The sequence below is a fragment of the Ptychodera flava genome, unplaced genomic scaffold (genome assembly GCF_041260155.1).
Source record: "Ptychodera flava strain L36383 unplaced genomic scaffold, AS_Pfla_20210202 Scaffold_31__1_contigs__length_3010019_pilon, whole genome shotgun sequence".
NCBI classification, from domain to species: Eukaryota; Metazoa; Hemichordata; class Enteropneusta; family Ptychoderidae; genus Ptychodera; species Ptychodera flava.
In genome coordinates, this window is record NW_027248353.1 from 1,782,695 (window position 1) to 1,803,146 (window position 20,452).

Here is a 20,452-nt window from a genome sequence, read left to right on the forward strand (position 1 = left end):
GACAGTTAAAATTTAAAGTTCTAAAGTAATTTTCAGAAACAAATTACAGTGAAGATACCACAGTTATGTGATATCCTCACTGTAATTTGTCTGTGAACCTCACTTTGAGACTTGAAATTTCATCTTTCTGACAATTCACGGGATAAACAGCTCAGAGATGTATTCACATTCAAAATTTATTGTTTCATTTGTTGTGTTCCAGATTTCCAAGTGTATTGTAGGTTCTGAATAAAAATACCAGCCTTGTTCGTTACCAACAAGGCTGGTACGTTTATGGTGTATATGTGTGTGTTAAAAACAATATTCTCTGACACAAACGCTGCGATTAGGTAAACAAGTGACCACAAAGGATTATGGGATTGTCCTAAAGATTTTTCTCGATTTAGGACATATGTCCTAAGCATATACTTCAGCAGTAGAATCATTAAAGGATTATATCAGTCCTGATCCATCTTCTGATCAGTGAAGGACCATCCATTTTTGTTTTGTATGAGCTGCCAAACTCCTATTGATATCAGGTCTGAGTTTAACCATGTACAATGAAAAAATGCACATCCCTAACCTGATACTAGTCCCAAACAAGTACACATACATGTATTGTTGAAGTCATTCACATCAATAACATGAATGAGAAAAATTCCATTATAAACTGTGTGAATTCAGATAACATTGATAAAGATGGACAATTTTTGCAGCTTAATGAAATGAAATGAGTCCTAAACAATGACACAGTATTGATTACTGGGATTTAGAGCTTCTTCAACATTGATCATCAAAGGTCTTTTTTTCAGGTAATAATCAAATATTATGGTAGTGACTCATTTCTAAAAACTAGTGAAGCATACATTTACAACATATTTATCGGCCATCAAGGCTTGTAAAATATCCCTATCAACAAAGAGAGACATGTATATAGCTTTCACTAACAAGAAGCATAACATAAAGCACATTATGTATTTTACAATTGACATTAAAAAGATCCCTCAAAAACAAATGGGACCACAATTTTCACTAATTTAACTTGCTTTGATACAGAAGGTATCAATATGGTGATATCCATTGACTTAGCTTTATAGTAATAGGGTTTGTAACAGTGGTGTGTCCCAGTCATCTTCTGGGTATTGTGATGTTTGAGTTTTAATGACCTAACATGCATTGGGAATGGAAACAGACACCAATGTAAACCTTTATTCAGTTATTCTGACAGATCAAGTTCAAAGAAAATTAAGACAACTTCACACATTCATATGCATTCTTCAAATAATGATAGCATAGTTTTCTGTAAAGTTAATTTACTACATAGACACAGTCGATCCTTGTGAAAATGAACTGTGAATGGTAGAAAAGAATGCTGGACTGTAGAGGGCGCCCTTCATTCAACCCATTCATTGTCTGAATGATTCAGTTTACAAGATACTTATTAAAAGCTGTTCTCTAGGGAAATATTCTGCATCCACACAAATCTGATGATAGGAGGTAAAGTCTTAGGTGCTCTACAGAGCACAATTTTGCCAAAAGCGATTGGATGGCTAGCACACAGATCTTTGATTTCTTCATGAAACTGATATGGCATATTTGCAGAGAAGAGAGGTACCTTTTGATTTTGAATTTTGGTCATAAAATGAAGAATGATTTTTCCCCCTTGATACTTTTATCTTTGATTGACTCTGTGAATTTTGTTAAAGCAGAGCTTTGTTTTCAATGTGAAAAATAATTTCCTGTTTTACTCCTAAATCATAATTGAGATACACTGTATTAATGGGCAACTCGATCTGGATGTGTAAACTGCATAGTTATTTTTGACAAGTGAATTCTAGCCTGAACTGGAATTCAAATGTAAACAATCACAGTGTAATTACATGTACACTGTGTCAACAAGCTACACAGCAGGTGTTTCACCATGCTATGGGGAGTAGAACAAGAACTTCCTATTAACATACAAAACAAAAATAGTGAAAAAATCATCAACTTTTAGAGCAACTGGCCCCAGGTAATTTTCAATGGTGCTGTGCTGAGTGTATCAACACAGTCATCCTAGTCTACATGGGCAACAGGTATTACCTATCTTGAAGTAGCAGAGACACTGTGGTATTTTCAGGACAATAAAATCTAAACAGAGAACTAGCCATTAACATCAATAAAACAGTTTTCTGATAAGTGAGGGACCATTCAGTTTTGTTTTGTAATAGCTGCCATATTCCTAATGGTACCAGTCCCTGGTAAGTATTTTTATACTGTTCGATTCATTCATCTCAACAAACAGAAGAAATATATCATCATAAACTCTGTGATCTGAGGTATTCAAACGTTGGTAATGGTGAACAATACCAAATCCAACAAAACTGCCTGTCTTAGAATCATAGTCATCAGGAATATAAACATGTTTTCCTTCACAGACAGTTGTCCTGTTGACTATTGTTTTGATAACACGGCAAAAACTTCAATTCAATTATCTTTATTGTTCTTGATTGGAATATCAAGAATAATGTTTCATTTTCTTAACTTTCATTCCAGCTGTTTTTCTCAAAACACATGCACAGTGGCCGTGGCAACTTTTAGTATTTTTGATAAGATTGAGTACCATCATAAAGCATGCTTGAGAACAATTACTATCATGATATTTTACTATCTCAGAATATGACCACAGGAATCAATGGAAGCAAAAAATAGACAACATGAAAAAACAGAAAACCTCAGTGATATGACTGAAAAATACTTTGTTTATCAATTTACTGTGTTTAAACCAGTGTTCGAAATAACACCTGTCCGGCAGTCCGAGACTGGTTGTTTTTCTGCCGGACTGGTAAAATAAAAAAGTTACCAGTCCGGCTGACAGGTTGACTTTAGCGTGGGGTGTCTTCTTTAAAACTATGTCTGCTATTTTTTCTCCGGGCTCCCATTCGAATTTTATGGCAAGACAGTTTTCTTTCCCATAAATTCATCCTACTCAACAGCGCACAACAAAAATAATTAGGCACGTAAAAGTAATCCCAGTATCAGGACTGGTAAGTTTTTGGCAGGACAGGCAACTTTTTGAAGTTACCAGTCCTGGTGACTGGTTGATATTTTCCACGAATTTCGAACACTGTGTTTAAACACTGCTACTGTGATATTTCCTCACTTTTTACCATATTACACAATATTGCTAACTGCTAATCACTTAGATATATACAAAAACATCTGTATGTGCTTTAGTCATTATCCTCTTATATCAGCACAGAAGACACTCTCTACTGTACATCAAAACTGTCTCTTTAGATACACTGTTCTAACAGTGAAATGTAGCACACTGAATTCCTAAAAGGCTGCGTCGACAAACATTTTACTGTTACAAAATCCATGATGATATAGGCAGTGTTTCATGTAGACAGGGAGATGGGGATTCTCCTTCTGTTGACATGTTGTCACACCCTAGTAATTTGTCCAGGTGCCAGTCACACCTTAGAGATAGAATTAGAACACATGAACTGGTGAAATCCCCTCCAGGGCTCGAAATAATACCTGTCTACCTGTCCCGGACAAGTGAAATTTGACCTGGGACAAGTAGTTTTGAAAAGTACTTGTTCAAGTGGACAGGTAGGTTTTTTCAGCCTGCAACCTGTATTTCAACCTATTGACTACAGTAAATATTCATAAGTTTAAATTTGAAAATCATTATTTGGATATTTACCTGTCAGAAAAAAGTAAAAGAAAGTTCGATAATGTCTAATCATTGTTTACAGCAGGCAGCCATATTGATTTATCTAAGGTCACCGCTCAAATCTTTTAGATTGGGAGATTCTCAGAGCTATCTCAACACAGAGGGTGCTGTTACACCTGTTTGCATATGATACAGGCATGAGTTTGTTGAATTGAATTGAAACTAGTATAGTTTCTTAGAATAAATTATGCCATTTTGGACAGGTACTTTTCTCACTGGGACAGGTACTTTTTATTTTGACTTGTCCAGTGGACAGGTGGTTGAAAAAAAATATTTCGAGCCCTGCCCTCTAAATTTTCTGGTACAGGGGAAAATCCCCCCTGTTAATAGGCTCCTGGGTGAAACACTGTATAGGCATCAGGTTTTTTCAACATTATTGCTAAACTTTATCAACTGTTACTCTCCCAGACACTGTCTGCGATGCTTTTTCAAAGTGTTACTAACCAATAGATCTGCATACAACCTACATTGGTATTTCATAGGTAACAGAGTAATTCATTGCACAACCCAAATATATCAACAGAACTCTTCTGAATTTACTAATTAATTTTATTTAATTACCTGTATTAATACTTAATCACTTCGTTGATCTGACTGCAGTAAAATTGCCAAATTTGACAAAAATACGGGTTGGACCATTTGATATCCTGGAGGTCTGGAAGATTTGGTGGGGGGGGGGGGGGGGGTTGGAGAATTCTGAGATGCTGCCATTGCAAAATATCCACCAAAGTATGGCAGGATAGCTTTGTGCACATAGCCTGTATATGATGTCCATTGTTGTCCTTTAGTATACGGGTCAGGTGTTTGATGACCTGTCAACAAAAGTTTCTATTGTAGATGGCATTACCGTAGGGATACTGAAAATATTTTCTCATTCAAGCTGCAGCTAATAAACATTTTTCAATGAGAATATTCACTTGCTTCTGTTGACAAGTTATAGGAAATCATTCTGTGTTTGATATGATTTTGAGTCTTCATGAAAACTGCATCTATAAAAAATGCCAAAGGCCACCAAGTGACTCCATTTTAATGTGTAATACCCGGTACTCAAAATTTTCTGTATCAGTAGGGAGACATCAACTTCTAGCCTTCCCCTAAGTAATGGAATCATTGTGTCATCTGAGTGTATAAGTTATACTTCTTCTCAACTCTGTGCATTGTGCAGTGTTTCAAATGTAGGTGTGTTCCAAATCCCCTTCACATATTACACTGAACAAGTCATTGTTGATGACACAGTCCCCACTTGTTAATGGGTGCTTTGATTACAGGTCCTCAGAGAGGATAGAGTCCTCTTCATTAGGTCTGTGATAAAAATACTTTTGAATAAATTTGCTTGATACATGTCTGAGTTGTGGTTCAGGACATGAAAAAATCGTAATAAAATGGCCACATGGTGGCCATATTGGATCGAATCACAAAAAAATCAATGTGCATATGTATGACACAGGTCAATGTCCTTGTACCAACTTTGATTAAAATCGGTTGAAATATGCCTGAGTTATGACTTTGTACGGTACATGAAAAAATCATAACAAAATGGCTGCACAGCAGCCATATTGGATCGTATCACAAAACAAATTAAAATGCATATGTATGACATTGGTCAATCTCCTTGTACCAACTTTGAATAAATTTGCTTGATACATGTCTGAGTTATGGTTCTGGACATGAAAAAAGTAATAAACTGGCCACACGGCGGCCATATTGGATCGTATCACAAAACAAGTCAATGTGCATATGTATGACATTGGTCGATGTCCTTGTACCAAGTTTGAATAAAATTGGTTGAGATATGCCTGAGTTATGGCTCTGTACATGAAAAAATCATAACAAAATGGCCGCATGGCGGCCATATTGGATCATATCACAAAACAAATTGATGTGCATAGCTATGACATTGGTCAATGTCCTTGTACCAACTTTGAATAAAATCTGTAGAAACATGCCTGAGTAATGGCTCTACATGTACATGAAAAATTGTAATAAAATGGCCGCCTGGCGGCCATATTGGATCGTGTCACAAAACAAATTGACGTGCATATGTATGACATAGGTCAATGTCCTTGTACCAATTTTGAATAAAATCGGTTGAGATATGCCTGAGTTATGGCTCTGTACATGAAAAAATCATAACAAATGGCCGCACGGCGGCCATATTGGATCGTATCACAAAAAGAATTGACGTGCATATCGATGATATTGGTCAATGTCCTTGTACCAGCTTTGAATGAAATCAGTTGAAACATGCCTGAATTATGGCTCTGTACATGAAAAAATCATAAAAATGGCCGCCTGGCAGCCCATATTGGATCGTATCACAAAACAAATCGAGTGCATCTGTATGACATATGAAGTAATCCTTGTATCATTTGAATGAAATTGCTTCAGGCATCTCTGAGATATCTGCGTGAACGGACGGACGCACAGACGCACGCACGCACGCACGGACGCACGCACACACGCACGGACATGACCAAACCTACCGTCCGGGGGACTAACTAACTCAATCACTAAACAGTAGTCATGTTTCTTTTACATTACTGATTTCAACGTGACTCCTGTTGCAATCACTTTCTCTTCCATCATTTATTTTGCAGCACTTCAGGCTGCTCATTTCCAACTTTGAAGCATTCTCAATCAGTTGCTGTATGCCTATAGTTACATGTCAACTTTGTGCTGCTATAAATTCCATTCTCAATTCACTTCTGTCATGTCATGTAAAAGAAATCATCTCAACACAATACAAAGAATAGCAAATATTTGAATGCATGTGTGCAAAACAACAAGATTTCTCTGAGGGGGAAGGAAAAAAGCAAGAATTGGCCAGGTGAGTCAGGGAGGAAAATAGTGCTCTCAGTCAATCTTTCAGAAACCTCACTGCAAGGACATCACATGTTCCATCACTAATTCATTTTTACATTATAACAATGAGATCAGAATTCAGCTGCTAGAATAATCACACACAGTGGAAATTGTTGCCAGTCCACTCAGTTCCTGCTACCGATAGTTTATACTGACCCCTAGTTTGCTTAAACAGCTGAGTATAAAATGTACATAATGACTTCCAAAGCCAATTACAACGTGACCCCTGCATACAACAATTAAAGTGATCAGATGCTCTAGTCTCTCATTCTCATAATTCTTCTAGTAAGAAATATCATCAACTTACAAACACATCAAATAGGGTGTATGTGTCTTTCATAATGACACACCTAAGGGAGCCATCACCCCTTCCCAACCATGATGACTTTGAGTAACCAACAAAGACATTTTGAATTTTGACTGAAACACCCCCACCCCGTAAGAAAAGTTAAATATCAATACATGTATTTGTAAAATTTACAAAAATACAACAAACTCTGATGTACCCTGATAGATTATCATTGGTTATCTCATGACAGTTGAAAAAGTTGAAACCAACAAAATGAAATTCAAAATATAGACATAAAAGCTCTTGCTATAACCAGTATCCAACCATATAGTATTGGTTAAATTGGATGGGTATCATGACAGGGTTTTCACTAAAATATCTGACAGGGCAGAATTTGAAAGTACAGAAGGGAGAATACATGAGAAGCGTGGGAAAGTGTCAGAGGGGTTTGTCCCTTGTCTTGCATAGAAATTGATGTGTGCAATGGTGCAGTCTGGTGCAATCTGAGCGGTGTTTTCAATTTGTATGTTTGTTAAGTAACATTAGGCCAAAGTAAGTAAATTCTTTGTTTTGCGTCCACTCTAAATGGGAAAGGTACGCGTCTAAGCGGCTGAAAAACACACACAAGAAAATTAACACAATGTAATTTGATTGTGGGTGATTATGGCTTGCTATAATCATTGTTAACGTCTGGAGCGACACGGGGGGAAGTTTTAGACCTTGACATGTATGGGTCACCATGCGTCACCTACCTTACACTTCTAGATGCATTTGAGACGTAACCTAATCTACCAACCGCCTCGATTACCGTTATCTCAACAATTACATCACCCTTTCCACGTCATCATCCATGCGCACATCAGTGTGTTCAAAGCTATTTTTCGTCCATTTCAATCTCTGCCACGCTCAAGTTCACATCGCAAAATTCGCCATGCCAAAATCGAAGAAAACCAAGGGCCGCGCCTACGCCCGGGCGGCCACCCGTACATCGACGAGGACAAAGAGACGCCCAGCGCACCTCGACAATTCCTACTCCAGCCAGTACCGACGGAAACCACACCAACCAACCCTGCCGTCGACATGCCGACAACAGCCGCAGCGGCAGCCGACCCAAGTATATCAGACCACATCGCCAAACTGATAGAAACCGGCATTGCAAGCGCCATTGACTCAATCCGACGTGAACTACGGCAGCCAGATACCAGCAACGCCACAGCAACGGCGCCCATCCCGACGTCCAACTTGCAAGTCCAGCCAACTGATACAGCCGTTGGTGCACTATCACCTGCCTCCGTCGTCGTCGCTGGGCCGGCGACGCTCGCCGCTCCGTCCAGCTCGCTACCACCCAAGGCCACCCAAGTAATCATCCCGCTAATCACGTTAATGAATACCAAACCACCATCACAGCTACCCCACCAGCCTTGACCACCAGCGGTGGCGCTGCGCACATCCGGGATAACTCCACCGCTAGCGGCGCACCTCATAACAACAACACGAGCAATATGGCCGCGCCCTACAGTCAACTTGCCCAGCCAGCTGGTCACAACGCAACGCCATGGCGCCCACCGCCTAGAGCCGGACCAACGGGCAATACTTCAGCAGCAATACCCCCAGCCGACCTGCTCCTGCCGTACGTCGACCAGTCAACACTCAACGCCTTGGCTAACCTCGGTAAGTTCATCGAATTTGGTGACTTGCACCCTGATGCCCTAGCCCCCAACTCATCCCAGGCTACCAAGACACAAGTAGCTTTTGACCCAGACAACCGTGGCGTCGCCACATTCACAACCGAGGTGAAGCGGAAAGCCATCGACGACTTCGACACCTGGTTACAGTGCTTCCTCGTCTTTTCCTCCTATCGTACATTCTACTACCCACATTTGGCGATCCCCATGGCCAACTACCTTCGTTTCCTCGCCTCCAAAGCTGCTGCCTACAAGCCGGAGGCCTGGCTAGCCTATGACAAAACTCCGCCTGAACGCTTCCCGCTACCCAGATAGGGCCAACTGGAGCCAGCCAAACCAAGACCTCAACTTCCAGTACTTCCAAAACCAGCCACACCTCCTGCGTCCTACCTGCTTCGGCTGTGGCCAACATGGTCATGTTAAAACTGATTGCCCAAACCGACGCAGCAGCACCACCAACCCGTTCTACTGGGAGAGCCCAGCGAACAAGAAACAGTCTGACCAACCTCCGGTTTGTCGTTCTTTCAACCGAGGCACATGCAAGACACCCTGCAACTATGGCAGACTACACAAGTGCTCCGTGTGTAACTCGACCGAACACGGTGCTCAGCAACACCACCAACGCATCAAATCAGAGACCACCCAGCCCTTTCGAGGGAGCGACCGTCCACCCAGCGACAATCCGCCACGCTACAGCCGACAACGCCAATCAACCTAACTAAGCTCTCAGCTGCCCTGCACGACCACCCGCACAAACAATTCACAGCCAGCCTCATCCACGACCTCACTCATGGTGCCGACATCGGCTTCGGTGGGAACCGCGCACCACGCTACACTCGCAACGCCCAGTCCGCAATGACCGATCCGGATGCCGTCACCACCGCCATAACAAAAGAACTGCGCCTCGGCCACACAATTGGCCCGTTCGCCGTACCACCTCTGCCAAACTTCGTCGTAAACTCGCTTGGACTTCGGCCTAGAAAATCAGGCGGCCACCGCATAATAATGGACCTATCCCAACCACGAAACGATAGTGTCAACCACTACATCAACAAGGAAGACTACACCCTCACCTACTCCCGCGTTGACGATGCCGTCGCGATATTACAGAGACTTGGCCAAGGTGCACTCATCACAAAAGTGGACATTAAGCACGCGTTCCGACTGTGCCCGGTACGGAAGGCGGACTGGCACCTCCTCGGCTTTAAATGGCAAGGGCTGTTCTTCTTCGATCGCGTGCTCCCCTTTGGCCTTCGCTCTGCACCGTTCTTATTCAACCGCCTGGCCGAAGCACTCCTCTGGATCGTCAAAAACAGAGCAAACACTCAGGACTTACTGCACTACCTGGACGACTACTTTGGCGCTGGCCCCCCCAACTCCCCGCGATGCCAGCACCTCCTCGACACCATGCTCAACACATGCCGCGACCTCGCGATACCCATCGCCCCAGAAAAGTCGAAGGCCCATCACCCACCATGATGTTCCTTGGCATCACGTTGGACACACTTACAATGACACTATGCTTACCCGACGACAAGCTACAGGACCTGCTTCAAACACTTCCCACTTGGCTCCACCGACACTCATGCACTAAACGGGAGTTGCTATCCCTCATCGGCACCCTCAGTTTTGCATGCAAGTGCATTCCTGCCGGTCGCATCTTCCTCCGCCGCATGATTGACTTAAGCACAACCGTACGCAAGTTGCGCGACACGATCACACTATCCGACACTTTCCGCCTTGACGCGAAATGGTGGTGCGACTTCCTACCGACATGGAACGGCACGGCCTCATTCCTCGATACAAAGTGGACCCCTCTCTCGCGACCTTGACCTCTACACCGACGCCTCGGGCACTGTAGGCTCCGGTGGCTACCACGCTGGGCATTGGTTCACCGTTGCATGGCCTGACTCTCTCCAAGCCTCAATCGAATGGAAGGAGATGTACATAATACTAGTCGCTTGTTCAATTTGGGGGCATCGTTGGCATGGCCGCCGAGTGCTGTTTCATTGTGACAATCAAACCGTCGTGCACATCTGGAAAGGCACTACGAGATGCCCTGACATCATGCAACTAGTAAGGAGCATCTTTTATGAGGCAGCCAAAGGAAATTTCCATGTCATGATCGCCCACGTCAGTGGAATTGATAACTCAATTGCTGATGCACTTTCTCGTTTACAGATGGAGAGGTTCCGAGCATTGGTGCCCGAAGCGGATGCCGGCCACACACCTGTACCAACGCGACTATGTCCATCCCGCTTGCTACACAACAACTGACGGAACTAGCAACTGCCTACATCCATAACAGTGTGGCCGGGAACACGCGACGCACATACCAGGTAGGACAAAAGTGTTACATGGATTTCTGTTCGTCACACGGACTAGCAACCTTACCTGTCACGATCAGGACAGCCATACTCATCGTTATGAACCTGGCAAATCGAGGACTAGCATATCGAACCATTAAGGTGTACCTAGCCGGGGTGATGCATCACCACGTTGAGCGCGGGTATGCCGACGACGTAACAACGCACGCTCTCCTGCAACGAACACTGCAAGGGATCAGGAGAAGCATTGGAGAAGTGCGCCGGCCACGACTACCAATCACCATTGACCTGCTCCGTCGCCTCAAGGAATGCCTGCGTCAGCGTGCCGACATGTGCAGCAACGACAAGCTCATGGTATGGGCAAGCTTCACGCTGGCATTCTACGGCTTTCTGAGGGTAAGCGAGTTCACCGCTCGATCACCTACGGAATTCGACGTAAACGCCACACTACTCGCCCGGGACATTGTGTTAACGGACGTGATCGAAATCAGGATAAAGTCATCAAGACTGACCCGTACGCGCGTGGGCACACCATCCGTATTGCTCCGACCGGGACCTCTGTGTGTGCGGTCCGCTCCTATTGGAAATATACCGGGAACCGCGGATACATGTGCCCTGAAGAACCGGCGTTCCAATTCGCGGACGGCACATGGCTTACGCGACAAAGACTGAACCTATGCCTGCGGGAACTGCTTACCCAGGCAGGGATTTCCGATGCTAAAATGTACGCGACACATAGTTTCCGCAGTGGTGCAGCCACAACTGCTGCCGAAGCCGGCTTGCCTGACTGGCTCATAAAGACACTTGGCAGATGGCGGAGTGACGCGTACCAGATCTACATCAAGACGCCGCGGGAGACCCTTGACGTAGTGCCGAAGGCACTCGCGACACGCCAGCAATTCGATATAGGACTCAGTTCGCGGTGGGCAATGCCAACGTTGTAATATCACTATACAAACTGTAGAGACACGAAATGTAGGAACAATGAACATGTATAAGGAGACGTTTCCCAGTGGCGCATGGTCACCACGGGGGGGGGGGGACGGGACTGCATTGCGGCCGCGCTGCGGCCATGCATGTCCGCAACTTAGCCGTAATTTGGGGGGTACTGTCATGGGCCTGTAGTGGGCGCCCGGTAGCACGTTGCCTGACGCACGGTGCCGGAGTCTGGTACCGCCGTCCAGGCCGCCATGACGCCTTGACGCCCCCGCCGTGACGGTACATACATAACCCCGGATTTCGGCCAAACACTTGCCTCCGTGTCGTTTCTTTGCGTTAATGGGTGATTATGGCTTGCTATAATCATTGTTAACGTCTGGAGCGACACGGGGGGAAGGGTTTAGACCTTGACATGTATGGGTCACCATGCGTCACCTACCTTACACTTCTAGATGCATTTGAGACGTAACCTAATCTACCAACCGCCTCGATTACCGTTATCTCAACAAATTACATCACCCTTTCCACGTCATTATCCATGCGCACATCAGTGTGTTCAAAGCTATTTTTCGTCCATTTCAATCTCTGCCACGCTCAAGTTCACATCGCAAAATTCCCACCCACCCTCCGCAAAAAAAAAGTGCCTCGCTGCAGGGTAGCAGCTCACAATAAAAGAATATTGTATTCCACTAATTTGATGGCTTTTCACAATAAAGTTCCAGGGGGTACTGTCATGGGCCTGTAGTGGCGCCCGGTAGCACGTTGCCTGACGCACGGTGCCCGGAGTCTGGTACCGCCGTCCAGGCCGCCATGACGCCTTGACAGCCCCGCCGTGACGGTACATACATAACCCCGGATTTCGGCCAAACACTTGCCTCCGTGTCGTTTCTTTGCGTTAACAGCAAATAAAAAATTGTAACAAAATTTTAGTTCAGAAAAGCTAAGCGGCCATGTCCTAAAATTTCCAATACAATACACTGTGTGTGTTTTTTATGAAAACCTTAAAAACCTAAGCGGGTTGGGACGCAAAACAAAGAATTTAATTACTTTGGCCTTACTGGAACACCCAACGGGGAGAGCACAAGGGGGGTTGTTCCCCCTCTTGCATCGAAAATGTTGAGAAATTGATGTGTGAAAAAGTGCAATCTGAGAATGTATCTTACTTGGTAAAACTGTTAGAACACCCAAAGGGGAGAGCACAAGAGAGGGTTGTCCCCCCCCCCCCCCCCCCCCCCCCCCCCCCCAGCCGCATCGAAAATGTTGAGATATTGATCTGTGAAACGGTGCAATCTGAGAGGTGTTTTCAATTCATTTTGCACCAAAAATTGAGTTACCCCCCTCACTTCTCTCTAGATTTTGAGCAATCCCCTTTCTAGCTTTCCATTTTTTGGATAGCCCCTCCCCCTTCAGATTCCTCCGACCCTGCAGGCAGTAAATTATGATGGCTCCCTATACTATGAAACTCACAGCCACTGAATATTATAATATAAGCTATTGGAAATTTTCTTCTCCATCACTAATCTAGCTGCAGTACTGGTTGTTTCTATTCTCATTTCCAACTTTCCAGCATTGTCAAGTACATATGCTGTATGCCTGTAGTTACATATGTCAACTTTGTGCTGCCATAAATTTCAATCCAAATTCACTTTTAACATAAAACAAAGAATTGGGAATACCAGCATGCAATCCTCCACAAAACAAGATTCCTCTGGGGGGAAAGTAAAAATACGCCACAATTGGGACATGGGTTGCTGAAGGATGATTTACCATGAATAATAACACATTCGATATCTGTCTGTAAGGTAAGAAGTAAAAAGTTTAAGAAGTGGACCACACAGACCAAATGAACTGAGCTTATAACAGAGCAGCTTGTGGTACATTGACAGTGTCAAATATTGCCTTAGCAAAGTCTGACTTTGCTGAGGTCAAAATGTATGGCCCTATACTTGAAATTTCAAAAAAGACTGAAAGGTGTTCAACTTTCAGGAAAGGCTAGATCAGCAGTTACAAGACAACTGCATAAAACATGTCAAACTAGTAGATGGCAGTTTTGATTAAGCAGTGGCTATTTAAAGGCAACACTGCATGTGGTTTGATAAAAAATGAAAAATATGAAATTCATGAGAACACTGTGCATCTTAAAAGATGTGCTGCCAATCTTATCTGCATCATCTGAGAAATTTCAAGATGACAATGTCAACTTCTCTATGATCAAACCTCAAATTGTACTAAGACAAAATTGTTGCAAATGAAAGAAGAAAAAGAGCCATTACAAAAACTCAAGGCAGATATTGATGAGTATAGCAGTCTAAGCTCTGACCTAAAATACACAAAGAATACATCTACTGACCTTGAAAGGCTGTTGGAAAAATATAGCGATGGTCTTTTTGAAAATATAGATCACAGATTTTCTGACACCCTTGATGTTGTCAGTGCTTTTGAGGTCTTTGATCCCATGGCTGTTTACAAACCTCACTGATCCAGGGTTTGAATCATGTGGGGACAGGAACATCAAGGTCTTGGCTGAACACTTTTACAAATTTGAAAGTGGTGATGGGAAGTTCCAAAAGACTTTGAAACTACTACCGGTACATGAATTGCAATAACAAATGAAATATTATGTATATAATATTGCCTGAATACATGGGTTTATGTGCCCTCACAGCAGGAGACAAGTTGCCTCCTGCAGTCGGGCAAATTGTCACCTGCTCTCGAGCACATAAACCTATGTACAGGTATTCATGAGGCAATAATATTTTTATTACATGCCTCTTCAAAGTTAATGCTACATGATATTTAGTTACATGCAGGGTATTTTCAAACAATTTTACCATTATCAACCAGCACCAAACAGATTTTAACGAAAGTCAAAATACCGGTACAATGTAGCTGTGCACGCATGGATATTTTACATCTATCGTTAAGCGTCTACTTTGATATCAAAAACGTTGAAGGGCTTCACTGGACCAGGTAACCATGGAAACAGGTCAGTACTTCATTCACCAGCCCGCTAACTCCCCGGATGTTCCTGTTCAAAATTTTGCACTCACATGGAGGCATGTAACAAATCACATTGATGATAAGTTGAAACCATCAATTCCAATTGATGTGAAAACAAATATGTCAATGATGACAAGCACAGAATGGTTTCTTCTAGAGTTGGTGAGAAGAAAGAACACATATGCTCCATTCTTTTCACAACTTGTGTACTTGGCAGAAATTGCATTGGCATTGCCAGACTGGCATTGCCAGTAAGCAATGCATGGCCTGAGAGAGGTGCAAGTTGACTGAAGAATGTTAAAACAAAACTGAGAAATAGACTTGGCAACAAAATGCTTGAAGCCATGTCACAATAAATGGACCAGAGACTACAAAGTGTGATCAGGTTGTGTATATGGCCGTAGAAAAGTGGCTACAGCAAAAAAAAAAACAGATCAAAATTGCCCCTGTCAATGCATCACAAAGGGAGACAACAGAATCAGTACCAGTAACGTTGAGTGATGCTGCTGTTCAAACAACTCATGAGATCATACCAGAGGATTTAGTGGAAAAGGTGGAGGATTTGCAATCCATACTGAAGCAGCTAGGCCTTGAGATGTCAGATTAGGATATGGAGTAGGCAAGTCCAAACTAATGACTCCCCTTTGCTGATGCTGGAGTATTTTTTTTTCTTTTGTGTATTGCTAGTTTTATTTCTTCAACCCTGATCAGTTAGTTGAACATGATTGTGATCATGATTATTCTGTATGCTGAAATGGTCTTTCATACAGTACAAGAATGCATTAAATTACTCCAAAATGTCTTCAAAATTTAAAAATTCTTGTACACGGCGGGGGTGGGGTGGGGGGGTCCCCTCCCTGAACCCCTCCCCTGTGTGAATGTTATACACTGTATAAAAATGCATGAAATTCCTCAGAAATGTCTTAAAATTTAAAAAAAAGAAATTTTTAACACCTCCCCTCCCAGGGAACATGGTTGCACACAGAAGCTGGCCGCCTACTTTTCTAAATTTTCCATCTACTTCAAAAAATTTTGAGAACCCTGAAGTCAATATAAATGCTGTGGACTTGCTTCTTGGAGTTAAATGACTAAGAAAGAAAATCAACATATGAAATTACATCAGTTGCAGTTAATCGTCCCTTTACAAAACCGTGTTGTAAAGGAACATTATCAAAAGAACTGCAGTGTTTGATCAAAAATCCTATCAATATCAAAGGAACTGCAGCGTTTGATCAAAAATCCTATCAATATCAAAGGAACTGCAGTGTTTGATCAAAAATCCTATCAATATCAAAGGAACTGCAGTGTTTGATCAAAGATCTTATCAATATCAAAGGAACTGCAGTGTTTGATCAAAAATCCTATCAATATCAAAGGAACTGCAGTGTTTGATCAAAAATCCTATCAATATCAAAGGAACTGCAGTGTTTGATCAAAAATCCTATCAATATCAAAGGAACTGCAGTGTTTGATCAAAAATCCTATCAATATCAAAGGAACTGCAGTGTTTGATCAAAAATCCTATCAATATCAAAGGAACGGCAGTGTTGGATCAAAAATCCTATCAATATCAAAGGAACTGCAGTGTTTGATCAAAAATCCTATTGATATCAAACGGACTGCGGTGTTTGATCAAAAATCCTATCAATATCAAAGGAACTGCAGTGTTTGATCAAAAATCCTATCAATATCAAAGGAACTGCAGTGTTTGATCAAAAATCCTATCAATATCAAAGGAACTGCAGTGTTTGATCAAAAATCCTATCAATATCAAAGGAACTGCAGTGTTTCATCAAAAATCCTATCAATATCAAAGGTACTGCAACGTTTGATCAAAAATCCTATTGATATCAAACGAACTGCAGTGTTTGATCAAAAATCCTATCAATATCAAGGAACTGCAGTGTTTGATCAAAATCCTATCAATATCAAAGGAACTGCAGTGTTTGATCAAAATCCTATTGATATCAAACGAACTGCAGTGTTTGATCAAAAATCCTATCAATATCAAAGGAACTGCAGTGTTTGATCAAAATCCTAAAGGAACTGCAGTGTTTGATCAAAAATCCTATCAATATCAAAGGAACTGCAGTGTTTGATCAAACGTCCTATCAATATTAAAGGAACTGCAGTGTTTGATCAAAAATCCTATCAATATCAAAGGAACTGCAGTGTTTGATCAAAAATCCTATCAATATCAAAGGAACTGCAGTGTTTGATCAAAAATCCTATCAATATCAAAGGAACTGCAGTGTTTGACCAAAAATCCTATCAATATCAAAGGAACTTCACTGTTTGATCAAAAATCCTATCAATATCAAAGGAACAGCAGTGTTTGATCAAAAATCCTATCAATAATCAAAGGAACTGCAGTGTTTGATCAAAAATCCTATTGATATCAAACGAACTGCAGTGTTTGATCAAAAATCCTATCAATATCAAAGGCAGTGTTTGATCTAGGACTTCAAAAATAGGGGCCATCGTGGGCCCACTCCCTTGAAAAAAAGGGGCCATTGGCAAAAAAAGGGGCCATGCTGGCCCCTTGCAATTTTTAAAGAGGGCCCTTGTTGATCCCAACCAGCGGATAAAAAGTGGTCCCCCAGAATTATTATTCAATTAAAATTGCAATTAAAAGTTTTTAAAAGGCTTATAATGGACAGATTGGGTTGCCAGGCAACATTTGCAAAGACAGATTCCACTGTGCTGAAGGAATTGACAAAAAGGTGCAGTAGCTGTAACTGTTGATATTTTTCTTTCTGTGTGTCATCCAACAACGGCAGTTTTCTATTGAGCTTGAAGTTATTTCACTAGCATTCAGTTTGTCAACTACGTTTTTAGTTATTCACGTTTTAGTTGTAAAGTAAACGTTTATTGTTCACAATTTAATTTAGATTCAATTGTCAACAATACCACTGCTAGAAATAGAGTGGATATACAGACTTTGTTGACAAACTTGATTTTTTAAGAAATACAAAACCATTTTGATACTCAGAATAAAAACACTGAAAGCAGCCTATTAAAAGTGACAGCTACTGTCCCTTGAACCAACAATATGAAGTTACTGCAGTGATTGGCAGTTCATCCGCAAGAAGGGTCTCTTCAAAAAGACAGACGTACAGGTGAGTCAACATTTAATAACACACTTTTATTCGTTTTTTTTTTCAAATTTTGACCATTTTCTCAACTCAATACTGATGATTATGCATATGTTTTATTGCAGACATGTACCATCAGCTACCATTCATCATGTCCATAGTACAGCCAGTGCCATTGTGACAGCCACTTCACCTGAGAGAAGAAAATATGATTTTTTTTATTGAGCTGTAAACACTGAAATGCCAAATCTGATTTTAATAAAAATTTCACCTTAATAACATGTACCATTTCTGAATCATTTTAAGTAAAGAGCAAAGGAATAAAATAAAAAGAGGGGGTAAATAAATTAAAAAAAAATTATTAAAAATGTTAAATGCTGGATTTTGGTATCCAGAGTAATAATAAACTTAGATTTGAGAGTGTGTCCTTTATCTTATATTTCTTCAAAATTTCAAGTTTAGAGTAAAGGACTAAAATAAAATTTGGGGGTTCACGTAAATAAGTTGAACAAAATAAATTATCAAACCTGTAAAATACTAGATTTACGTATACTAGAGAAAAATTAAACTGAGACAAAAAACTCACTCTCTTCTCTATTTGTTCGATGACAGAAATATGAATATCTAAACTGTTTTTGTACGACTGGAAACCCCATGTGGCTACCACGCTGGTATGCAAGTCACTGCCAAACGAATAAATAAACAAGTGACTTGTCCTCGGAAACTCGCTGCCAGTTTACAACATAACCATTCCCTACCACTCGGATATTTTGATCACCCCAAGAAATGTCAGAAATTAGCGTCCACGACACCATGCACTGAATACCAGTCCCGGCCACTCATAACGTACTACAGTCTAAGCTTACATATGGTAGCCTTACATATCGAAGTCTGAACGGTAAAATTCCAAAATTGTATTCACCTGCGGGGTGCGGTTGTGTTGCGCACCGGTAGCATCGGTCTGCGTACCAGTTTCTGACACTTCCATCGTTGTACCTCCTTCATCGTCGGGCATGGGTGAGGAGACAACCCGACGGCTTTACAGATATAGCCACGGCATAGTAACCATCGTACCGCTGGCATCGTACCGCTGGCATAGCTACGCATGGCCTTCTGCACACGTCCCGTCAAAGACGTCATCCCAACTTACGTCATTGTCGCAAAATGTCGTGATTGAATATATACCACGTTACGGTAAATCCCCGTGTTGTTGTAGAGCATGAGCGTAAAACATAGTGGCCTGGCAGAAACAAACTACCAGGCGCCGGTCTTGAAATATTGCGCCCGAAATGGCGCCATGGCCTGTGAAAATAGCGCCATAGCTGATTTTTTTGCGCAAAATGCGCAATGGCGCACTCTAGATCAAACACTGTCAAAGGAACTGCACTGTTTGATCAAAAATCCTATCAATATCAAAGGAACTGCAGTGTTTGATCAAAATCCTATCAATATCAAAGGAACTGCAGTGTTTGATCAAAATCCTATCAATATCAAAGGAACTGCAGTGTTTGATCAAAAATCCTATCAATATCAAAGGTACTGCAGCATTTGATCAAAAATCCTATTGATATCAACGAACTGCAGTGTTTGATCAAAAATCCTATCAATATCAAAGGAACTGCAGTGTTTGATCAAAAATCCTATCAATATCAAAGGAACTGCAGTGTTTGATCAAAAATCCTATTGGAACTGCAGTGTTTGATCAAAAATCCTATCAATATCAAAGGAACTGCAGTGTTTGATCAAAATCCTCAAGGAACTGCAGTGTTTGATCAAAAAATCCTATCAATATCAAAGGAACTGCAGTGTTTGATCAAAAAATCCTATCAATATCAAAGGAACTGCAGTGTTTGATCAAAAATCCTATCAATATCAAAGGAACTGCAGTGTTTGATCAAAAATCCTATCAATATCAAAGGAACTGCAGTGTTTGATCAAAAATCCTATCAATATCAAAGGAACTACACCGTTTGATCAAAATCATATCAATATCAAAGGAACTGTAGTGTTTGATCAAAACTCCTATCAATATCAAAGAAACTGCAGTGTTTGATCAAAAAATCTTATCAATATCAAAGGAACTGCAGTGTTTAATCAAAACTACTATCAATATCAAAGGAACTGCAGTGTTTGATCAAAAATCCTATCAATATCAAAGGAACTACACCGTTTGATCAAAAATCCTATCAATATCAAAGGAACTGCAGTGTTTGATCAAAAATCCTATCAATATCAAAGGAACTGCAGTGTTTGATTAAAAATCCTATCAATATCAAAGGAACTGCAGTGTTTGATCAAAAATCCTATCAATATCAAAGGAACTGCAGTGTTTGATCAAAAATCCTATCAATATCAAAGGAACTGCAGTGTTTGATCTAAAATCCTATCAATATCAAAGGAACTGCAGTGTTTGATCAAAAATCCTATCAATATCAAAGGAACTGCAGTGTTTGATCAAAAATCCTATTGGAACTGCAGTGTTTGATCAAAAATCCTATCAATATCAAAGGAACTGCAGTGTTTGATCAAAATCCTCAAGGAACTGCAGTGTTTGA

The 20,452-nt window shown here is 41.4% G+C and overlaps 2 protein-coding genes across 2 annotated transcripts in view; both read left to right on the top strand.

Annotated features, from left to right (window-relative positions):
• LOC139127426 (uncharacterized) overlaps positions 1-20,452 on the top strand; it is an 88,689-nt gene that overhangs the window by 48,892 nt on the left and 19,345 nt on the right. The gene's annotated exons all lie outside the window — the stretch shown is intronic.
• LOC139127351 (integrase/recombinase xerD homolog) lies at positions 10,783-11,535 on the top strand. Its single transcript, XM_070693267.1, has one exon. The coding sequence runs from the start codon at positions 10,783-10,785 to the stop codon at positions 11,533-11,535; it is 753 nt and encodes a 250-aa protein (XP_070549368.1).